This window comes from Gymnoscopelus microlampas, assembly GCF_963454915.1.
Source record: "Gymnoscopelus microlampas genome assembly, chromosome: 1".
Classification (NCBI taxonomy): domain Eukaryota; kingdom Metazoa; phylum Chordata; class Actinopteri; order Myctophiformes; family Myctophidae; genus Gymnoscopelus; species Gymnoscopelus microlampas.
Genome location: NC_139962.1, coordinates 42,655,902 through 42,680,521, shown reverse-complemented (window position 1 = coordinate 42,680,521; position 24,620 = coordinate 42,655,902). Strand labels below are relative to the sequence as shown.

The 24,620-nt window shown below is 41.4% G+C and overlaps 1 protein-coding gene across 1 annotated transcript; it reads right to left on the bottom strand.

Moving 5' to 3' along the window:
- Positions 1-8,967: 8,967 nt before the first annotated feature.
- On the bottom strand, positions 8,968-23,538 carry LOC311043704 (C-type lectin domain family 18 member A-like; the record flags this gene model as incomplete). The annotated part of the gene is made up of 12 exons (XM_084055053.1): positions 8,968-9,005; positions 12,467-12,558; positions 13,934-14,030; positions 14,204-14,333; positions 14,496-14,602; positions 15,257-15,349; positions 15,786-15,893; positions 16,743-16,864; positions 17,519-17,616; positions 17,782-18,012; positions 22,292-22,383; positions 23,403-23,538. 12 exons carry the CDS (start codon positions 23,536-23,538, stop codon positions 8,968-8,970), a joined length of 1,344 nt encoding a protein of 447 aa, XP_083911179.1.
- Positions 23,539-24,620: the final 1,082 nt, after the last annotated feature.

The window sequence follows — 24,620 nt, the reverse complement described above, 5'->3', positions numbered from 1 at the left end:
TTCATGATAGGGTCCATTAAAAATTACAGTTGTCGTGGACTGATTTGAAACAAATGAAATAATTGAGGTCATTGGCCTGCTGTCAGTGTGCACAAGAAATATAACACTGACAGGGCTAGTAGTGTGCAAAATTACCTGGAGACGAATCTGGGAAACCAATAAATAAAAAAAGTTTGGTTTGTTTTACCTCTGGGGGCACGCCTGTTTTACTGCATGCATAACAGGAAATCAGGTTTCGATCTCCCCTTACGCTACTTTTCAGTCCAATCCGGGTGCTCCTGTGTTTACATTCAATCCAATAAGTGTTTGGGATTTTAGTGCTGACAGATCCTCAATGTATATTGCAAGATCTGTCTTGCAAGTTGCGAGATTAGCTGGAGACACACAGATACATATACATACACACAGACGCATGATCTCCTGGCAGAGATAATTGTTGCATCCCTGGTCCTGGACACTGGGAACTCTCTGGTCTGCTGGCTGTCCTAAAATGTAGACTCTAGGGTGACCGAGCCTTTGCAGTTGTAGCTCCCACTGTCTCTTCCTTTTGCTATAAAAACGCAGTCAGTGGATTGTTTTAAGAAGCTGTGAATAACCCACTTGTTTCATGCTAACCTTTTGCATTGTGTATTTTGTATTGTGTGTTTGTGTGTGTGTGTGTGTGTGTGTGTGTGTGTGTGTGTGTGTGTGGGGGGGGGGGGGGTGAACTTTTGTTTTATTCAGTCATTTTTTATTTATTCATTATTTTACTTTATTTCGATTTATTAATGCTTTTGTTGAACAGCAACTCTTGTTTCAAAAGGTAATTTATAAAGTTTACTTCCTACCTTCTCTATCAGTCTAGAGTGGGCGTCTTCTCTTTGGTCCATTGCCTAGAGAGGAGGCTCTCAGTGCAGCCAGGGCCATTCTGTCCCAGCACAATGCCGCTTTCTCATTAACTCTTATCAAAGTTCATCTTGCATCCAAATGCTGTGCACTGCTCAGCACTGAGTGTGCTGAAAAGAGAAAATGAGAAAGAAAGACAAAGCAGGTGAGAGAGGAGAGGGAGAATCAGAGAGAGAGGTAGAGAGAGAGAGAGAGAGAGGAGACATGGGAACACAGTGCAGATAAAGGATCTTAAGATAATCCTGAGTGGAGTTCAGCTGAATGTTCACTGTCTCTCTCTGAATAGACAGAATGTTGGTTAGGATAACATCCGACTCTGTTCTTATTGGACAGTGGTGCCTGATGACTCCCTTTCCTCCTAATAAACCTTTAGTTTGTTATGCAAATGCTTTAGGGAGCCAAAAAAATAACTTAAAAATGTATTAGTGCTTGAACAAAAATGATAAGTCAATACCTTATCTTTGAGGCTCTTTGAATGGCCTAAAGGTATTTACTTTCAAACACAATTCTAAATGAAAATGCCAATGAAAATCTTCATACTTTTTAAAGGAGGCAGGTGATGAAACCCTGATGCCAGTGTGAGTCCTTTCGTGATTGGTGCAAAGTACCACTCGCTACCTCACAGACACATGAATTCACCCTCCTCCTTAGTGCAGCTGTACAGTAGAAAAGTATGTCTGAGCCCTCTGTGAAATTTCAAGGGCTCTAATTGGCTACTGATTGCAGCCTTGGGTAACTGCTGCTTGAACAGATAAGGGCCATATTTTCATTAAGAAGGGGGAAAAAGTCTCTTGATGAAAGCTTGAGTCAAATCCCATTTCTGTAGTATAAATAGATTAATATATGTTTTCCACTTGGTTTTCAGCTACTGGTGCATATGCTCAGCAGCAAATGATGTCCTTATGTGTAATAAGTAACTGCTGAATATGTGTGGTCCCCCGACAGATTCATGGCAAAGCCATTTTCATGAATGTACCACTCAGCTGGTCTGAGAGAAGGTGGGTCGACACTTCCTGGCAATCTGTATTGCCTGTGACAACTGACCAAACCAACACACAAGAGACAGTATTGCAAAAGCCAAATGCATTTATTTGGGGGATAATTGCAGTTGGGAATGGGGGTAATGCAAACCGAGGTAACTTAAGTAAACAATGTCAACAGAAATTCTTCCCGGTCCGGAGTTCTGTCCATGCACATTTCACAATGTATCCTTCAAAGTCCTAATGTTGCCTAATGAGGCAAAATGTCAGTCATGTATTTCACCATTATCACAATCATGCAGGAATAGTGGAAGTTCTCGCTTACCGCCTGAGCACCCCTCAGTTCAAAGAGGAGAGCCAGTGAAGACTGAGGCAGAGTGAGGGATTTTCTGTAGAAAGGCCTGATCAGCACCGACTCAGCGCAGCTTGTCCTCATCAAGTCAGACAGAGGGCAGGTGTCATCACTTCAGGTAAGCTAGAAGGTAAAGTGGCACGTACCACCCCTCAATGACGTGCCCTAGGAGGAGGCACTGTCCTTGGTGCTGAACTCTGCCTCTATCCCACTGTCTCGCCTCACTGTGGTGTTGTGGAGTTGGCATGGCCATTTTCCTGTAACATTCACACCTGGTGGTAATATTAGGAATGAATCCTGAAAGGTGAGTTAAAATAGAGACACTCGAATCCTAATATTGCTGCATCTTTTTTAATCCCTCATCAACAGCTTCATTTGTTATGCTCTGATTCTTCCTTTGAATAAGTTGTACGTTTAAGGAGAATTTGTGTTATGCAATTCTCTATTGGTATTCATAGCCCCTTATACTTTAAGGGCTTATAGGATCCGCACCCTTCCCTTACAGGATCCGCCTCCTTGCTCGCTCCCGGGGCGGCCCGGATATTTCTTGGCAGTGGACAGATTCTGGCATAACACCTGCCCGTCCTCCCTTAAGCCAATTTTGATATAGGATCACTAGAATTCACAATGATAATGCCCTGTTTACAAAGCTGAATTCTATTTACATTCAAATCCTATTACATTACTACGATGAGTGAAGGCTGCTCTTGATCGATGGGACACTATGGATGGAGAGAGTAAGCAGCTTCAAGAACCTTGGTGTGACATCACCGAGGACCTAATCTGGAGTATGCACTAAGGAAATTCAGCTTCTGTACCACCTTAAGCAGTAGCTGAAATTCAGGGTGTCACTGGAAACCTTTTTTTTTGCAAACTGTTAATAAAGTATTCAATCAATCAATCAAAACCATCCTGAGCACACTGACAGGGGGCATCATGGTTTGACACGACATGGAAATAGCCATTGCCGGGATGTGATCGAGTTCTGCAGAAGGTGGTGTGTTAGGCGCGCCTGCTGGATATTTACGACAGCAGATGTGGAAGGGGCGGCAGTAGCTCAGGTTGCTTCCTTGGCATTGAAAGGTTCCCAGTACGATTCCCAGGTCCTCCTGGCTGCGTGTCAAAGTGCCCTTGGACAGGACACTGTGGCTTAACATCTAACTGCTCCTGATGAGCAGGTTGGTGTCTTGCAGAATTTCATTGGTGTCTGAATGGGTGAATGTGAAATTCATTTGCAAGCACTTTGTGAAAGGCACTGTATGAAATAAATGTAGGCCATTTGGCAGATGCCTGAGGAGAGCAAAAAAGATCATGGAAGTCAGGAAACACCCCAGGAAGGGACTGTTTGTGAATACGGATTGGCATGTGGTTGAGGTGTGTCATAGCCTGCGGGGCCCAAGATTCAGGAAGAGCTTCTACCCAGCAGCTGTTAGAGCCACAAAAACAAAAATTACTGTGCCACTCGATTGTGGTTATCCCTGTATAGATTGCTCAAACCGATATTGCACAATGGTTTTGGTTTATTGTGTTGATTTTGCTGCTGCTGCGAACAAGGTATCTGTTATACATGGTTTTCTTTATTGCACATTCTCTTCTGTTGTTATGGTGAGGTTGCTATAGCTGCTACAGTATTATCCTTATTTTTCCTAGCTTTGTCTTATCTTTATTCTTAACTCTTAGCTTTATTATCACTATCATTGTTTTTGTTGATGTTTCACAGTATTTTGCATTTCGCTGCTTGTACTTGTATGAGTAGTGACAAATATACCTTCTTGATTTAAGTAGTCACCTGGCCTGAGTCATACTAATTGGACTTAGAGCTAGATGTGACTACACACCTGGGTAAATCAGCCATCCCAAACACACACTCACGGTAATTTGCCACTGTCTGGATGTGCTTTCCCCAGTAAAGGGCCGTTCACACCAACAGTTTTAAAAATCATTCCAACTAAGGTGGATGGCATTCTACACCTAACTATAATGACAACAGTGGTGAACATAATTTATATGTTATCATTATAGTTATAATGTTTGGTGCTGACGGCCCTTTACAGTTTAACAGTCCATTCCTGAACTGATACAATTTCTTGTGCAGCATGTTATACCATAGTATGGCAAGCAGCATACACGTTTATGTATGGCACTGGCCAATAAAGGGCTTGTTAATTCAACAGCTATCATCTGTCCACCATCATTGAGACTTGAATTGCTAATATATGATAATGCAACATTCTGAATTCAATTCTTATGTGTGCACATGCAACCATAAATCTTCGGCATCTGCAACAAAAAAGGAGTGGGCCAACAGAGGGGGACCCTGGCCAATAAAGCGAATTGGTTTTAAAGTGTTAAAGAAGCTCGAGAATTTGTGTGTGGCATAGAAAGGGGCAAAATAAGAAGAACATGTGATAGCTGGAAAGGAACCTGCCTTGACTAAACGTAATCAAGAATATTTTTGTCAGAAGCGAAACTCCGTAATCAGCATCATTGTGGAAGGTGATTATCAGTGGCACTGCTTTAAACACATGTACCGCTGTTTTTCAAGCGCGGTGTTGTAAAGCAAGTGGCGTCCAAAACGTTCCAACCTGCTTTGCCCTTTACTGCCATATACTGTATGGCTGGAAGATTCAGGGGATGAATGTAAACAGGACCAAATAATGTAATCATGCCAAAGTGTTTGAGAATGTGTCACAAAAGGAGGGCCTATGCCCATCTCCCAACTTTGGTTCACAAAAATCCCCAAATCCAATGTTTAGACATGTTCAAATCATTAACTCATATTTATGTGTCTGCAGTACATTGCGCTGGATAAAACTCAGTGATTGAGTTATACAGCAACTACAATGCTGAGAGAATCTGCTCTGTCAGAAAAAAGGCTTGTAGATATGTTTTTAAGTGAAAGGGAAAAGGGCTGATGGGGCATAATGTGTGTGTGTGTGTGTGTGTGTGTGTGTGTGTGTGTGTGTGTGTGTGTGTGTGTGTGTGTGTGTGTGTGTGTGTGTGTGTGTGTGTGTGTGTAGTCCTTAATGTGCGTGCAGAGAAAGCCCGAGGTCTTTGGGGTGCCACTGTTCCGCAGCTCCCTCTTTAATTGGCTACTGGCCCTTCAGACTCAGCTGAATGGAGAGTCATTTAGGGACCTTTCACTCTCACAGAGGATTGTCATCCGGCTTCCGCTTGCTGCTGCAGAAGAAATTGCATTCCTGTTTCCATACAATAGCTGGTCTGAGTTGGACGGGGGCAGGAGTATCACTGTCATTACCATGACAATGGAAGCTAATTCCACTGGCACAAGCTCCATTCTGAACCCTTCTACAGCGCCAGCTTATCAGAGGGCACCATGAGACCAGCAGGAAGCAATGCTAGCACCAGGTCTGAGGGTATTTCTAAGCATACTACCAAACCCATACACACATGCACACACAGTTCTTTAGCTCTAACTCACAGTTCATTAGAAATGTGCACTTTAACATATCGGCATAAAACTGTACACAATGTGTACAGTGATAGGCACATATTAGATTAATAGATTCATTCTATATGTTTCCTCTGTTGACATGATCTATATTTGACACAATCGCAGCTGACCCCTTTGCTAACTGCATTGTAAAGGTGACATCATACTGTATGCATGGTTCAAAACGTAAGAAAAAGTGCAACAGTTAATCGAACTATTGATTTAATCGATAATAAAAACATTCTTGGTGGAACACATCGCGATGCAAGGCGTTGTGAGCTATTTTCACAATTGTTGTGCAACACTGTTGCATGACAAAATATAAAATAGGGCTTAAGTGGTTAATTATACGAACAGATTTAGTTTATTACAAAAGACTTTCCTTCTTCGAAGGCAGTTTAGTCTGTCCGAAATTCATTTTTTTGCATCGGCAGCTACAAGTGTGCGGCTATACTCTTTTATTATTTATGGTTCTGTGCATACCATTTTTCATAGCACACACTCCCTCACCCCTCTGGGCGGTACTATGATTATCCTATGAAGGGAAGCATCCAATCGCAATCGCTATGGGCGGAGCAGTAGATGGTAGGAGCAAGAGATAGCCACGCCCCTGGCCAACCCCCTCAATGGCCCTTTATAAGCGACGTGATTGGTTTAGAAAAACTTAAACCAGTGTTTGATTGGCTGCATGCCACAAACAAAATGAGTATGGGTTTGTCTCCCCCCGGACCTCCGGTCCACTATAGGGGGTGAGACAACAATGGCAGCGCATTCATTCTCCAAGGCTTTGGGATACCTGTCCCATGATGCTATGGACCAGAACAAGCCTCTTACATATCTGAGTACCCATTCAGTAAAAAATAAATTGGCGGATCTGTCTTGAGAGATTACTGTAGTCTTCATATAGCCTGTCGTGTCTACACAGGTTGCACCATATTCAGGGACAGAGCTTTGGGGGGGCTGAGGGACCCTGGACCCGGGACTCCCAGAGGAGTCCCGTCACATCGACCTTGATTTCATGTTAGGACTGCGTGGGTCCCTGGCATGTCAGGCAGGCCCATCACATGTTATACATTTCCAGCATAATAGGCTCTATGCACAGCAGCCATATTGGACAGAAATTGGGCCCCTTCCTTGCTTCCTTCACAGGTGTTACCAATGACACTAATGAAGGCTCTGTTCCATTTAGTGTAGCACAGTGGTTCTCAAACTTTTTAATTGCAAGGACCCCCATAACTCTGAGAGTGTACAAATGGAACCAAATGGACCCTCCCGGGTCCATTTGGTTCCATTTGTACACTCTCAGAGTTACACCCCCTCAAGGAACCATGAGGGTCCCTGGACCACACTTTGAGACGCACTAGTATTTCTAGTGAGCCAACATGCACAATATCAGCCCCCTGACTCTGTTTGACCAGAATGGAACAGAGCCTTCATTAGTATCATTGGTAACACCTGTGAAGGAAGTAAGAAGAGGCCCAATTCTTCTCCAAAATGGCTGCTGTGCATAGAGCCTATTGGTTGAAGTGGGTTCTAAAATGACATGATCGCTGTCCATGGTGCTGAACTCTTAGGTCGTGTGTGTGCAAGTGCTGTCATGCACAATTTGTCCTGTGCTAAATTGTTTTACATATGAAGAGATTTGCCCTCTACTGAGCACACCTCTCTAGTTGTTGTGTTGAGTTGCATCATTCCACTGCAGCACTGGAGGTCTGGGTAAACTTTATTTCACAGTCTGTGCCTCCTTTGTCCGTCTGTCTCCTCTTCTTTCCCAAGATCTGCCAGACGCCTCATCGTCCTCTGCCCACAGAAATCTCTTCATGTGCTGTTTTGTCACCTGGAGGCACCTCAAAGTTGCTCCTTAAAGCCACAGGTAAACATTGACCTGACCCATATTCCACAATATACCCCCTCCCTCCCGCCGCTACACACCAGTGTGAAACAGCCTTTTGCAATATCAGCACCAGTGTAAGAGGTTTTTTTACATTTCTGATTTGCTTTCATAGCTGTTGGAAGAGATTCCCATAATTGTAGTAGGTTAACTATTTAAATCACCAACACAAGAAAGAAAGGTGCGTTGAAATTATAACTGGAGACGGTAAAGATTTTTAATAAAGTCTGACAAATATAAACCCTTTCTTCATGTCCAAGGATAGCCCCAAAAAGTATATAAAAGCTATATTTTGTCAGATAAGCAGGGGAGTGTCACTGTTAATAAAACAGATTGGGGTAGTAGTTATTGCTCTTGACAGTGATCAGTACATTATCGCTCAGCTGGCAAGAAATGAAATCAGAGACGAAAAAACAAAAACAAAAATAAATAAATTAAAGATTATACTTTAGATTTTGGGCACTCAAAATCCCTTATTAAGAGTAGAAAATGTTTTGCTATTTTCTTGAAAAGTGGTAAAAGATTGAGATTAGTGTTTGTTGTATCAAATCCATAGTTGTGTTTTTTATGTATTTATTTAATCATTTTCAAATGAATACATACTGTTTTCCATAATATACCCAGCAGTATTTGTTTTGGAGTGGTACTTCCATGATTTTATTTCAAATTGAATCCTGGATATATCACAGTTCTAACGACATATAGGTGGACCAGAGCTGTCGCCAAAAAGACAACTAAAATGAATGTTGCACAGTGTGACTAAATGCAAAGACCTATTTACACTTAAATACGGTACATTGATTTGACATAACAAAGCGAAACCTTCATTATATCACATACATTGCACCCTATCACAAAACCCATAGTCCTTAAAGGGTCTACACCATGAATTTTAACTTTTTCTTCATTTTTGTGTGTTTTTGGTCTCCCCCACCTCTCTTCTGTTCCAACAAATACCCGACTTCGTGCATGCAGGCTTTCATAGGCTATCTGTGGTTTTTATGTAAATTGGTCTGAAAACAGTCCGTCAGATTTGTTCCCCCACCCTACGTCACGTCTGGGAACAATTCCTCCCGTTTTTCAGTTCTAACTAAAAAACAACAACAAAAAAAACCTTTTTTTCATTTTTTTTTTTTTCTTATTTTTTTTTTTTTACTTTTTCCACACAGAACCAGGACATAACATGCATACAAACTGGCTCAATAGCGCCCCGTGCCAAACAGGACAATGTGGTATTGCAGGTGAAAGCGCTTTATAAGCCAGAGAGAAGTTAGTTGGAATGAGTATATCTGAGGCTTGATTTAGGCTCAAACCTTTTGAAAAACGTTTGAGGGACATAAACAATATGATATCAAATATTATTATTATTTTTTAAATTCATGGTGCTCCTTTAACTTCTGGTCCATCACCGACCCAGTTCCCACTGGGCTATATGCTCTGGAGCTGTCCATGCACACACACACACACACACACACACACACACACACACACACACACACACACACACACACACACACACACACACACACACACACACACACACACACACACACACACACACACACACACACACACACGAAGAGTGAGTAAACATTGTGATTCATATCATAAATCCCATATCATAATTAAGCTCTATTTGGGTATACATTTCCTTTTTAACAAACTACACATTATGACAGCGAAGGTTCTGCTGGATAAGCAGAAGTTGAACATGATGCCTGTAGGGGCCATATGTGACTTATATGCCAAGTCTCGTGTTTTTATTATTGACGTGAACATACACACTTGATTGACAGATTGGGTGCTGCACTGGTAGTAGGTGGTGGGCGTGATCATGATTGACATAGGTAATCATAGTTATTAATTATGGCTTGAGAAATTCAGCAGAATAGTTGCTAGAAGTGAGAGCAATACATTTATGTAATTAAGGTCCAATTTAAACCCAACCTGTCTGCTCACTTAACCAATTAATGACAACATTTGATTTATGCAACTTAGCAACACCACTAAATGTATCTTGATGATATTAAGTGAGTTTGGTTTCGACCATACCTGAAATTATTGTCATAGTAAGTATAGTCTCACCACTGATGGTGAGACTAAAGCCTGATACTTCAAAAATAGCAGATCTACAAGCTCATGTGCGTCATACAATGGAATATAAATTAAGCATAACTGCTGTATAAGTGTCAGCTAAATGACTCAATGTGGAGGCTGGCCCAATTTGCTGTGGATATGGACACATATTCTATTGGGTAAACCACATATATAAGTCATTTTTCTGTTACCTCAGGGATGTTTCAGATCTGCCTTTAAACCCTTTTTTATTTTTTTGGGTTGTTAAAGTGGCTCTTGTTATTTCCGGCACATGCTGGCTTTGGTGTGTCCAAACAATGAGTGCATTCAGTTCCTATCATCGAAAATCGATGTATATATATATATATATATATATATATATATATATATATATATATATATATATGCCCACACGCACGCACGACACACACACACACACACACACACACACACACACACACACACACACACACACACACACACACACACACACACACAGTGTGCATAGGTGTGTACCTCCTTCAGGCTGGATGATTTCCACTTATCATTTTATTGCCAATTAACCGAACCCAGTGATGCAGGCTTGAAATGACTCCTGTGAGTACCATTAATCAGTCCTTTCATCTCACCCTTTGTTGCTCAATGAAACTTTGCTTTTATTTGAAGTGCTTTGTGTAAAAAATGATTGATGTGGACCGTATGTCCAGCTTATATAGCCGGATTGTCTTTGTTCAATAACCTCCATACAGGTTATCCTGCCTGGACAAAATAATGGAATGCCTTGGCCCTCTTGACTATGTTTTTAATGATCCCTGGGCTACAAAGGAGCCCTTCTCACTCTGAAAAGAATAGAAAAGTTGCCATTTACTGAATTCTGACTTGCAAAAGAGAGAGAGTATAAGCTCTTCAAAAGGCTAGCTGCATAGTATTACAGTAGATGTCATCTTAGTGACACTGAACCCATTCAAACGGCTCTGGATGATCAATACAATATTACAGACCTGACACCTGCAAACACACTCCCAAACAAAATCAAACAAAAGCTGCCACAAACTCAATCACACTGAACAATCTAATTGGTATGTGTGATTGATTGTGTGTGTTTAAACACTGCAAACCACTACAGAGCTGACGTATCGATCCCTAAAAGGCTCCTCACCATAAGCACAAAGTGCCATTGATTCAGACTGAGTGCCTCATTTAAATAAGTGGGCTGTGTCTCTCCTTTATAAATGCACGTACATAAACACTGTATTAAGATGTCCTGAGGGACGCATCGCTTTGTGTACTCCCAGCAACATTTAACACTACGTCGATGTTGGAAACTGAAATGCACTCATTGTTTGGACACACCAAAGCTTCAATACGGCATGTGCCGGAAATAACAAGAGCCACTCTAACAACCCCAAAAAATAAAAAAGGTTTTAAAGGCAGATCTGAAACATCCCTGAGGTGCACACTGAGTTGTGCAATGTAATTTAATAGGTCTCTAAAAAATGCCCACGGTGACCAATAGATTTGTCAACGCAAGACAAGTGGATTAAAACAGGCAGTAAAAAGACATACGTATGCGTATGCCTGAACAGAGAAAGTGAGAACAGACAGACATGGACTGTAAGGCCTTACAACCAAGAATTAACAACAATTCAGTCTATGCCAATTCCCCATGATTACTGTGGTCCCTGTCACTGCCAATGCCAATATTGGTCTGGAGATGGTGTAGATAACCACATGCCTCCCCCGATACACACATTCTGTGTCTCAATTCAGGGTGCATCCTTCAAAGTGCAATGCCTCGGTAGGGTGGGTAGGCCACGTTCTACGAAGAGCGCGAAGGCACGAGCAGAACCTATGAAATGGGACAGGACTTGACGTGCCTCTGTGACGTAATGGTCCGCGTGTCAGAGGGTCCAACCCCTGAATTGAGACACAGCTACTCCTTTTCATCTGACAGTTTGGAGTTTTGTCTCGAAGGATGTAACACAGATGATGCAGATGATGCAGAGGTTTGTGGTATCTTGACTAGTTCCACACCTCACTGAAATAGCATCCCGACCAACCAGTAGAAGTCACTAGTGCAGTGACAAGGATACAATATCCTGCCGACTTCCCACCCGCGAACATTGGCAATTGTATTGGTTGGAGTGGACCTCTGTGGTGGTACAGTAGGTGAGTGTTTAACCGGACTTCCAACTGGAGCACCATCATTAATCGCACATCAGCCCCAAAATGGAGAGACGTGTTGAATTTATTAAATCAATAAATTAACACTGAGGAATGCTACTGTAACATTTAGAATCAGTTGATGTTGAAGCAAACATGGCAATCATTTTTGTTGTTAATGATTAATTGATGGGTGACGGTAAAGGAAAGACAAATTAAAATGGATGTATAGGTACAGTTGGATTGGCAATGCAGAATGTAATCCATGCATGGCTGTGAGCAGCAATTTGCAACTTACAACTTAATCAATATAGAAAATTGTCTTCATTCTCTGTGTAGTACAAGACCTCACATTATTGTAATGGATTTCTGATTTGAAGGAGCAATGACTATTGATAGGAATGCTCATTTATTTGTAACTATCTCTGTCTTCAACCAACTCACTCAGAGCACTGGGGGGGGGGGGGGGGGGATTTCTGTGTTTGCCAATTTATCCTCATCTATTTTCACAGAGATGGACCATGTGTGTTAAACATCGCTGGCGGCCTTCACTGATTTTAGTTACTTCATTTTGCACTTTAATTGGCCATAAAACTCATAAGACAGAGCTGTCCTTCCTTTGCTACATCAACAGTTTATTTCAGTAATTGCCAGAAGATCCTTACCATATTGGCAGATGTATCGGTTTCGTGTTTTACAACGCTGGTCGTTCCAGTTGAAGGCACTTGATGCCTGCAGCTCTACACAGTTCCCAAATCTACACCGAAAGAGAGGAGTGTGAGAAAGTATGTGGTTGTATGGGTGTGAGTGAGTGAGTGAGTGAGTGAGTGAGTGAGTGAGTGAGTGAGTGAGTGAGTGAGTGAGTGAGTGAGTGAGTGAGTGAGTGAGTGAGTGAGTGAGTGAGTGAGTGTGTGTGTGTGTGTGTGTGTGTGTGTGTGTGTGTGTGTGTGTGTGTGTGTGTGTGTGTGTGTGTGTGTGTGTGTGTGTGTGTGTGTGTGTGTGTGTGTGTGTGTGTGTGTGTGTGTGTGTGTGTGAGTGAGTGAGTGAGTGAGTGAGTGAGTGAGTGAGTGTGTGTGTGTGTGTGTGTGTGTGTGTGTGTGTGTGTGTGTGTGTGTGTGTGTGTGTGTGTGTGTGTGTGTGTGTGTGTGTGTGTGTGTGTGCGTGTGCGTGTCCGCGTGTGCGTGTGTGAGAGCGAGAGAGAGACAGACAGACAGACAGACACAGTGAAAGAGAGAGAGAGAGAGAGAGAGAGAGAGAGACATCTGGTGGTGTAATTAATGATTGCAGCTCAACCTCCAAGCTGCACCTCAGGATATTATCAATGATGATACATGTATGACCTTGTTCATTCCACAAAGGATCGTTTAAGGGTATGTTAACACCAGACGTCTTTTATGAAGAAAAGGTCTATTGTGCAATTTCTGGCAAAAAACTAAAAAAAATGCGATCGACTGAAACAGACTTCAATATAAATCTATGGAACGTACAGAAAAAACTATTAGGTGTAGATAACTGGGGCATATTTTTGGCCGAAAATATATCGATCTTTTATTGAAAGAAAACTAGCAACAGAAGCTGTATCCACCATTATAAATAGAATAATGCCTGATTGGCTGTCATCGTATTACTCATGATGTTCTTTCACCAGAAATTAGCGTGTTTCATAAAATAAGTGCGTTTGTGAAGTGTGCAAGTCTCTCACTCTCTCTTTCTCTCTCTCTCTCTCTCTCTCCCTCTCCCTCTCCCTCTCACACACTCACTCTGTGCCTCACTCGCTTTCTCTCTCTCAGGTTGGTCTTAAGTTTGGACGAGTCAAGGTTGTACCAGGGATGTTCTGATTCCTCCTGAGACACTGCCACACCACCTCAACTGCAGTGTCTTGCAAGGATCTATAATCTTCAACACAATGCGCTGTGCTGCAGCAGATGCCGATAGATAATTAAGCTTCAAAGTCCGATACAGGAATGCTCACTTTCTAATACCTATTTTACTTTCTCTACACTATTCCTGCTGGAAGAAAATGAGATGTATGCCACATCCATTTTTTATGAGAATAGATATATGGCGCTGCTCCTTTTGTGCATCAGTACAGTATGTAGTGCAGTCTGTCAGTTTGTGAATTTGTCTCTCACCCCTGGTTGTCAGGTTGTCCAAAGGCAAAGCTACTGAATCCAGAAATCTCTCCTGTATCCCACCGAAATGAGTCTTTCAGAGGTTTATACGTAAGACCTGAGGGGCAGAAATGCAAGCTTGTTATTTTAAGTCAGATTTTCGTATGACCGCAACCATTGGTTTGTTATTTCTGTTATGGTAGAATAGTTTTCTGGAAAGTAATACAGTATAAGAAAATTCCAAATGGCTTATATTTGGATGGCAATGGTCACAGAGACAATAAATTGTACCAATCCAGAAGTTGCGCGTCTCAAAGTCTGAGTTGGTGACCTCATTGCTCCCCTCCAGCTGGCAAAGATAGAAAGCCAAAATGTCCTGCACCTTCTGGTTGTGGATCTGAGCAAGAATACCACCTCGTTCCTGGGGATAAAAAAGAAAAAGAAAAGAAAGGGGAATAAAAGATGAAAAAGACAGTGTACTCTTTCTAAACACACTAATCTAGGTGGTAGTAACAATGCATGGCAGCAGTAGAACCTAGACGTCCCAGTCCCACAAAAGACAACACGCACCTCTGTCCCTTACCTGGCAGTGATTCTTGGCTCCGTAGTATGTATCAGCTTCTGGAGACACCATGAAGCACTCTCCATCTATTCTGACATCACAGCTGTGGAAGGGAAACTGCTGCTTCTCTGTAGGGACACCAATAGCAACACATGGTGAGGCTCTGAGCAGCTGACAGGAGAAATAATGACGGTGACCATCCGTCTTGGCTCACACAGAGTGAGAAGACATGAATCTTTGTCTTTTTCTTTTTTGTTGCTAAGACTGGCAGTAAAAGTTAGACACATTTGGCAAAGTAATGCTGCAAAATCCATTCAGACCATTACAGCTCTGAACTTTGGCTAAGAGTCAGTCATTGATGAGAAAATAGACCCAAAACCACCTTAAGGAATGTTAACGTTGCTGTTAGTCGAACCAGAAAGTATACGGTATACTATCTACAGTAGAAGCATACTTTACAGTTTCAACTGATCCTGGACATATTAGTCAAACCAAACACCTTGACATCATTGCAGCTTGACACCATCTACATGTAACCACAATGTGTAATACCGGTATACAGGTTATCAGTCAAACATACAATACATTCAAAGGAGCTGGGCAGCCCCAAACACAAAAGTAGAATTTACTAGGTTTGTAATTTGTAAACTGAAAGGGTACTCAGTGATGAGCTACAGAATATCATATCAAGTAAAGCCCCCCCCCCCCCCCCCCCCCCACACACACACACACACACACACACACACACACACACACACACAAACAAACACACTTGTACTCACCTGCACATTCTACCCCTCCGTAGCCAACATCACACTTGCATGAGCACTCTTCTTCCTTGTAGTGACCATGTACACATTGCACACTGCAGCGCACTGGAAAAGATACAGTGAGTATGGAGAACGATGCCACGCCACTTTACATATAAAAATCCAAACAATGAACCCAGTATGTTGTATTATGTTCATGACTCTGTGCCATACAGTATATATAGAGGGTCCAAGTGGACCCTTACAGGTCCGTAATTCTCAAGAGTGTACAAATGGAACGAAATGGACCCGTCAGAGCTAAGCCCAGTCCACACCAATGATTCACAACGCAATAAGTTGTAACTACAACCACTTGCAACAGAATCCCAAAACTGCACCTACTCAGAAGTTGCAACGAGTTGCGAATCTTTGGTGTGGACTGGGCTTTTTAGATTAACACTGAGGATTTTCCATGTAGATTGATGTTCCAGTTATAGGAATCATATCAACCTGGGGGTCCTTGAAATGAAAAGGGTTGAGAATCACTGTACTGTAGTAGTACCCTGGCAGAAGCGTCCAGTAAAGCCTGGCTCACAGTGGCACTTGCAGGATGAGATGTTCAGACGACCATGCTGGCCACAGCTCATACGGCATGGGTTCCTTGGAGTCTCTGAAGCAAACACGCATAAACACACACACACAAGCACACGTGCACATGTGCAAACATATAACGTATAAAGAAATTAAAAGATTTGGCAAGTCTCATGACAATGAAATGAAATTCCTCTTCACAACATTTTCTAAATTGCAGTATACATGTTCCAGCAGAGATTTCACTATCTTCACTTTATTCACACTGAAGAATAAACATGTTACGATTCTTCTCTAAACAGTGTAAACAGAAAACAGAATTTTATTATATTCAGAATGCAATGAAAATACACATCTAATCTACATCTACAGTACATCTACCACCTGTGCTGGTAAAAGTACAAAAAAAAAAAGACTTAAGTAAAAGTATCAATACTGCAATGTAGAAATACTCTGTTACAAGTAAAAATCCGGAATAAAATTATAAAAAAATTACCAGTAAAAGATTATTGGTACCAAAATGTACATAAAGTACCAAAAGTACTCATTATGCAGAATGTCCCGTTTCACAAGTTTTCAAATGTGTAAAATATAGTAACCTTCAGAGGTTACTGAAATGTAAAGCAGTTCTTGATCTACAGTGTACTAAGATTAAAAATCATGGCACGTATCACTGGTGATGATTTTCACTTCAAATTTTAAGGAAAATTCTTGAGGAAGTGCACAGCTGCAAGCCAGGGAAGCATCGTTAATTGATTAATTTCTTCTTTGATCTAGAGAGATTCTCAATGGATTCATTTTTACAAGAATGACAACACCAAGGTCATTGTTCTTTGAAGACTTTTTTTTTGTAAGTTTAACCACTTTCAACCGGGTGTCTTAAAAAGGGCTTGAGTGGTTAAAGCACATTCTGTCTTTTTTATCTCACCACACAGTCCTCCAACATGGTCCCACAGTCTGAAGCAGCCAGACATGAAAGAGGTGCAAAAAGAGCAGGACAGTCCTGCCTTGTAGGGCACCACCAGCCGACCATTCACTTCCCAGTTACCCCTGCAACAAACATTACACACATACACTGTTAAATTATGAGTGTTCATTCATAAGATTTGTTTTATTTTAATACATGTTAAATAGCTATACATTTGTTCAGTAACAGAAAAAAAAAGAAGTTCAGGTCTGGATATCAATTTCATCCCACCAGGAGAGAACTCATACAGGATACTGGATAAACTAGTGAAATTGGAAGTGATGAAACAAAGAATTAGCAGACTGGAAATGGAACACTATAAAACGATGATACATTTTGTAGGGTTCTCTCTCCTGATTGGATAAAATTGGTATCCTGACCATAACTCTCCATTTACTAAAGAACTGGAGAGATGGGGAGACCCCTATTATTGAACAAACACTGTATAACAATTACTACTATTAGAATAAAAGGTAAATGGTGCACTTATATAGCGGGAGATTGCATTGTTATTGACAGAGATGCATGATAGAATCCCCCAAAACTGGAATCTACTGTAAATAAACTCAAGCCCATTCTTCTTAGGTGACATAGTGGTTTGATTTTGGATCTGCCTTGACACTGGCAATAAAGCTAAAGACTTCTTGATGATTGTTATGTTATGGGTGGAGATTCAAGTAAATACAACAAACTCAATTTTGTGGAGAAATGGCAGCCCTATGTGATTTAGTCCTCACCCAGGGCCATACGCACAGACAAACAGCTCCCAGAGGCCCCCTTCTCTTGGACAGAATTGTTTGGCACAGCCCACATGACTGGAAGTGGCCCATACCAGCTGTACAATGAGAGAAAATTTGAAACTCAGTCCAATGGTGAGTTTGAAAAGAAAATAGAATTTGGAAACTGGCCTAAACATTTCAGCAAACACATTTCCAATCACGTATAAGTGAACATTAGTGTATTGTTTGAAACAGCTTGTGAATCTTCATTGTTGTTGTACCTGTGTATAATGTAGGCAGGTGGCATTCTGTTTACACTGTCCACTCAGGTAGAGATAGTCTTGCCTCTCCTCAAACCATGAGGAAATCACGTCAGAGAATGAAAGGACACCATGTGTAGAGAGATGTGTATTCCAGCCAATGTGATGGAAGGGGGGGGCATGAAGGGTGGACTTGGTGAGGCATGATGCAGCCCTCTCCTCCGCAAGTAGGGACAGTTTTTCATTCCACTCCTTCAGATGAAGATAACATTTTACCACATACGAGAAGCAATTTAAGCAATAAGACATATGACAAAAAAACTGAAAAAGCTACATCAAAACCAATACAATCATCAAAAACAATCACACCTCTACTCATTAAAATCACATCTCCAATGCTTCACTACACATTATAATAACTGTTGCAGCTGGAACAAAAGAGTAGCTAAAACGTTCTGTGGAGCACCTCATTATGATGAGCAGTTGGCTGAAGGTGCTCCGTTGCTGTATTAGAACTGTTTGCGAGGGGTGTTTGGCATTGTCCATGATGGAGGAGATTTTGGCCCTTATGCGTCTCTCCACCATGGTGTCTAGGGACCAGCCTAATTCCAATCACAGAGTCTGCTTTCTTGTCAATTTCTTGTCAAACATCTAGTCAATTTTGCAAGCATACCTCTTACTGATATTGCCCCCCAACACACAGCAGCATAAAAATGACACATGTCATTAAAGTCTGTTAAAAATGTTTGAAGCAAGCGCTCGGGGGATGCAGTGGTAAAGTGCCTGCCCACCACCGTGGAGGTTGTGAGTTCAAATCCACGTGGTACATCCTGCTTTGTCAAGCGTCTATGTTTGGGGGAGGGAAGCCAGGCAAGGAGATGATAATTGTCATTGCTCGTATTCCTACGGGCTGGGGCGGGACCTGTCAGCAGGGATTCTCTACATCCTCCCGGATGCGGTCTCCTCACTGGCAAGTGAGTCAGTAGGATACAACAGCAGTGACACCACACAATTGTGTGTGGAGAATAACGACTAAATTGAGGAGAAAAAGGGGTAAAAAGCTAATTGTTTTGATTGAAATTAAGTTGTATACACTGCATATCACGGCCACTCCCCGTTTTCAATCGCTTCCCTGTCTACCACACCTACCTTCGCTCATTAGCCACTCCCCATTCACAATCACCCGTATCAGAGATGGAGCAGAGATGACCGACCGCCCCCCATCAGCTCCCAAGACTACGCCCCTACCCTGAGTCTCGCCCTACCTTGGGTTCCTCATCCCGTTCCACATTCGTCTCATTATTACGTTTCAATAAATTGTAAAACTTAAGTAGAGGTGTGGTCTTTTACTAGTGAATACTTTATTAGACAAAAGTAAACAGCACGAGGTACAGTCAGAAATTAAGGCTAAAAGGATAACACAAAAAAGTCCTGGGTACTTGTTTCCATTGTGGTGTGGTCCTATATCAAATTCATCAACCTAGGATAAAAAAAATCACACTAATACATGTCATCAACAAATGCAAAACACTAAGGACAAAAGGGAAAAACGTTGGCAGTGAATGACACCTCCTTTCTAGGGAAATTGCATTTACCTCCCCTTGTGGTCTCCTGATAGATGTTTTTTCAGGCTAGTTTTGAAAGAAACCAGTGATTTACATCTTTTAATGGATGGTGTCAGGGCATACCACATTTTGGTGCCAGAGTAGTAGAATGAGAATGTTCCCATGTTTGTTCTATACTACTACTCAAGAAGCTACGTTAAGCCCCTTCAAGGTTTAAGTCTAGTGTTCAAGTTTGCTCTCTGATATCAGCCAGACAAAGTCATCAGCACACACTTGGATGCCACCAGAGGGGAATAAGGTCACTAGGCAATGAATACACACACTAGTATTTGACACACATCATGTTGTATCACCTCTAGGAATTGATTGAATCAGAAAGTGAATTGAAAATGAGATCTTACTCAATACATAGAACATTCTTACAGTATGTGTTAATTTAACCATTTGTAGCTCTGAAAGTGTACAAATGTACCTGTAATAATCCCTTACTGAACATTTCTCAGGATTATGTGTAGTACTGTACCAGCTGAGTGGCTCAAGCAAAACTCTTAACATATTTTGTTGATAAAAATGTAGTCTGCAAATAAAACAGTGCTTTGTTATAGCTATGCAACAAATCTCCAACGGTGCACTATAACATCCTCAGTGTTAATTGAACTCTGAGAGTGTACAAATAGATAAATTAACACTGAGGATTAAACTGAGATTGCTTATGATTTCGCATTTTATTTCCTTACGAAAGGAAAGGGAGCCTGAAAGGCTATACAATAATCACTTCGCAATCGCAATTCTGCCACACCACTTACTGTATGGGAAAAAGAAATACTTTAGATAATCACAAATGCAGCTAAAGCCCTTAGCCTTTATACCGTTTATCAGCAAAGCTATTTAATATACCTCTTCGGCTCATCTGAAAGTCCTCAGAGGGATTTCAAAGAAAAATTACCTCTAACACCGCAGCTGTGAATGCAGAATGTTCATCCTAGTCCTCTTTTTCTCATTACCACCTTATCAGTTTAACAGCTCTTTAAAGCTAAGGAGCAGTCGAAGAAAGGAGCTCAGCCTGTAAGGCCTTGCAGGATGTAATCTATGAAAAATGACAGCATGGCCCTGGCACACAATTTGAATTATAGGCCCACAGGATACACAGTACATTAGTCAGTGTTGTGAGCACCATAATCCAGTTACCTCTGGTAATAATCAAATGCAAGTAAGAGAGATAAGTGTGCTAGAGAAAAAGTTGTGATCAGATACAGACAGCTTTCTGCCTGGATTTTATTTAGGCAGCAGGATTTGGAGAACGATAAAATGGTCCACATTATCAGGAGTCTCCAGTGCCTGTTTTCTCATTTCTTTTTTTTTAATCAGTTCATGCATTAAAAGAAGGATCATACTCGTCATAGCTGGTATGTGCTGACCACATAGTGTATACTGCTACATCCTGGGTTTTTATCCAGCTCAGCACTTGTGTTGCACATCAAAGCTGCTGTTGGTTTAGTTTCATTTGTTTTGTAGTTTTTTCTACTGTATTGCTGTTAGGCTACTGTATAACCTAAAATGGTGCAATTATATAGTGCCTCCATCCAAAGCGCTTTACAATGTGCATTACATTCACACACCAATGGCAGATGAAAACATGCAAGGCTGCTTGTCAGGGGAAGTTAGTCAGTGCCTTACTCAGGGACACTTTGACAGAAACACAGTGGGAGCCCGGGATCGAACCGGAAACTTTTCGATTCCCAAGTGGCCACTCTACCTCCTGAGCCACTGCCGCCCCAGCCCCGGCACCTACACTGGATACTGGATATAGGCAACCATATACAAACAAACTGTGCTCCCAGTCCCAACTTATGTGGTTCTTCTATTGTAAAAGCATACCTGGCTCTTACAGTATATTTAATATGCTGTACATTTATAATTATTTATAGGCTAAATGATTAAGGAAGTTTCATGTCGTATATAGCACATTGTCTAGGTGCTACAGTATATGGAGACTATGTCATGCCTGTTGGTGGTGATTTAGGAATTAAGTTTATCCTACTCTATATTGTGTGAGCTAAATGTGTGAAATGTCAATTTGAAACATGAGTAGTAAACCCACTTTCATTCAGACTCCATTATTCAAGACAGAAAGCTGCCAAATCATTACTCTGAGTTCATCACATAATTGAAAGTGATCTGTGTGGTTCGTTTCCCAAAGCCGCAGTGTTTTTGCACCTGGCAGCATTATTCTATTAGGACACATTATCAGCCAGCCTGCTGCACAGCAGAACAAACAGTCCATGATACCACAGTCGCCTATACTGTTTCACACTGTTGGGCTATCATTATTACACCCCAAGAGGAACCCCTCTCAGCCATACTTTAGCTTAATTATTTGAGACAAAGTGGCCTTTCTGTCTAGAATGTGTGTGAATGTTTGCATTCACGATTTGCCTCTAAAATGCTATACTGAGATTCTATGACAAAGTCTAATTAGAACAATTGACCCACTTTCACTGCCTGGCTTTTGTTTATACTCTTAAGTGAGATGTCTTTGGTTTGTAATTGTCATAATTGCCAGGAGGTTCTCTCTTTGTCCACCCATCTGCCTGTGTCTCTTCCTTTACATCATTCGCACAGAAATACACAAAAGAGAGAAGGAGGACGGTGGCATGGGAAAGAAGAGAAAGGGCTGTTTCTGTTTCAGGTGACCTTGGTGAGCAGGAGTCAGTAAATTCAGTGGTGTGTTTCACCAGCCAGGCTACAGTACATTTCATGTCAACAGGGATAGCATGTCCTGGACAGACAAAACACTGCTTTCCTTGTCACCATTTGGAAAGTGATTGAGAGCCTGCTGGACAAAGTATTTTATCTCTGAATACAGTGCACACACAAACCAACGCACAGGCACACCCACACACACACGCACGCACACACGCACGCATGTGTGTGTTGAAGAGAGGCACTGAAGAGAGGCTACCAACCATTTTTTGCATGTTAGCTGCCATGGGTTCGACCCGGCTGCGGAGTCTATTGTGCTGAGCAACAATCTGAGAGTGCTCCTTCACCCCAAGCCCTAGAATAGAAGAGAAGACGCTCTTGGGTTACTTGACCACTTCAATCCCCATGGCAACAAAATGCAAATGTGGGCTGATGTGTGCGCTGCGTGCATGTGAACGTGCATGCATGTGTGCATGCCTGAGTGCATATGTGTTGGACTGGAAATTGAAATAATATTAAAATCTGAGTTGACAATCTTTAAATCCCTCATTTATAAGATAAGATGACACTGTGGAATTAAAGACTACAAATCCCCAATTAGAGTTAAGTTTAGACATGGCTAAACTTTAGATTTAGATTAAAGCAAAACATTTATGCATCTGTGTATATTTGTATGACTGAAAACTTGAAAGTGCAACATTAAGAGATTTCGATCAGTGTGAATATATCAATTTCTAGGGTTTGATACACATTTGTAGCTGAGGATGTTACTAGCAGTGGTGGAAAGTAACTAAGTACATTTACTCAAGTACTGTCATATTGAGGTATTTTCACTTTCTTCAGTATTTACAATTTTCAATACTTTTACTTCTACCCACTCATCTCAGAGGAAACTATTGTACTTTTACTCCACTACAATTATATGAAAACTTTAATTACTAGTTACTTTGTAGATTTTAACTATTATTACAAAACACACTAACTACTTCAGCCTTATAATATTTTGGCCATTTGAAAATAGCAGATCTACAAGCTCACATCACAATACATTGTGAGCTTGTAGATCGGCTATTTTCAAAGATTTTGTATATATTTTGAACTTGTGAAATGGGACATTCTGCACAATGAGTAGGCTACTTTTACTTTTGGTACTTTACTATATTTTGATGCCGATGCTTTTTCTCAAGTACATTTTGAATACGAGACTTCTACTTGTAACAGAATATCAATATATATATCTACATTGCAGTATTGATACTTTTACTTGAGTAAAACATGTGAGTACTTTTTCCACCACCGTGTTAGGCTACTCTGTATGAGGATTTTACAAGACAGACAGCGCATTGCATAGGCTATCGAACCTTATTTCCTTACCGCTAGCAGCAGGTGGCTTCACATTGCGCGCTTTCTCTACAATAATAATCCGGTTTGCGTTGATGAACGGCGGGATCAGCAGCAGACATGATGCGACCAACAGACTATAACACCCGGTACCAGTTACAGACCCCATGGTTCAACTAAACAGCTCAAACTGTTACGTCTTATCTTTTGTGGACAAGTGCCAGTGCCTCCTCCCTGCAGGCTATCCCCCACCTCTTCTATTTCAATAGCTTCATCTCGCTTAAAGTAGCTTTGCATGAAATAATAGCGAAATTTTACTCTATGATCTCTACGAATTTAACTCATCACCTTGCCAATGAGGGGTGACGTTGTTTTTTTAGATACTTTTTTTTGGGGGGGGGGGGGGGGGGCGGGGGGGGGGGGGGGGGGTTAAAGCAATAAAGTAGGCTATAGGCTACTCATTCAATCAATCAATCAGTCAGTCAATCAATCAATTCTCCAGGGAGTTATCATTACATGGAAATAACATCTTTCTAAAGAGCACCAGTAAAAACCCTATAGGCCTAGGCCTACATGTAGCAATTTGTATTCATTTGTAAATTGCAAATGTGTGCAATTTATGTTGTCCAACACAGAGGCCTAAAGCTGCCCATATACTATTTCCTTCTCATTAACCGTTGCCATCATGGGGCTATAATTGTGTTTGTTGAGTAGCCTAATAATAACAATGACTATTGGTGCCAGTCAGTGCTGACAAGTTATAGATTAATCATCACTGTTATGACTTTATGAGTTATGTTATGTTATGTGAGTGTGTTTGTTGTGATAGCTCATTGTTGTGTGTTGGGGGACTTCATTCAGAGGGATTTAGGTCTGCTGTCCAAATGAAGCACAAAAGCAGAAGACAATACAACACAGGACAGGTTACTAGGCAGGCTGGCAGGGGAATATGGAGTTAGAGATTGTAACTGAATAATAGGCAATGGCAAAAAAGCAGCTTTCATGGCTCACTGGAGCGGGGCAGCAGGCAGCAGAAATGAAGTGATAGCGAAGGACTACACATTGTTTGTGTGGTGTGAGTATGAAAAGGTATGGGTGGTTCTAGAGGTCTGTTTAGTTGACAGTGTATGATGATGGTCCCAGGGTGGAAGCATGAGTCACTGTGAGTCATCACTTGATTCAGAGACACTGGAGATGACTATAACTTCAAACAACAGTACAGGATGAGTGAGATTGGCTGTGTGAGTTTAA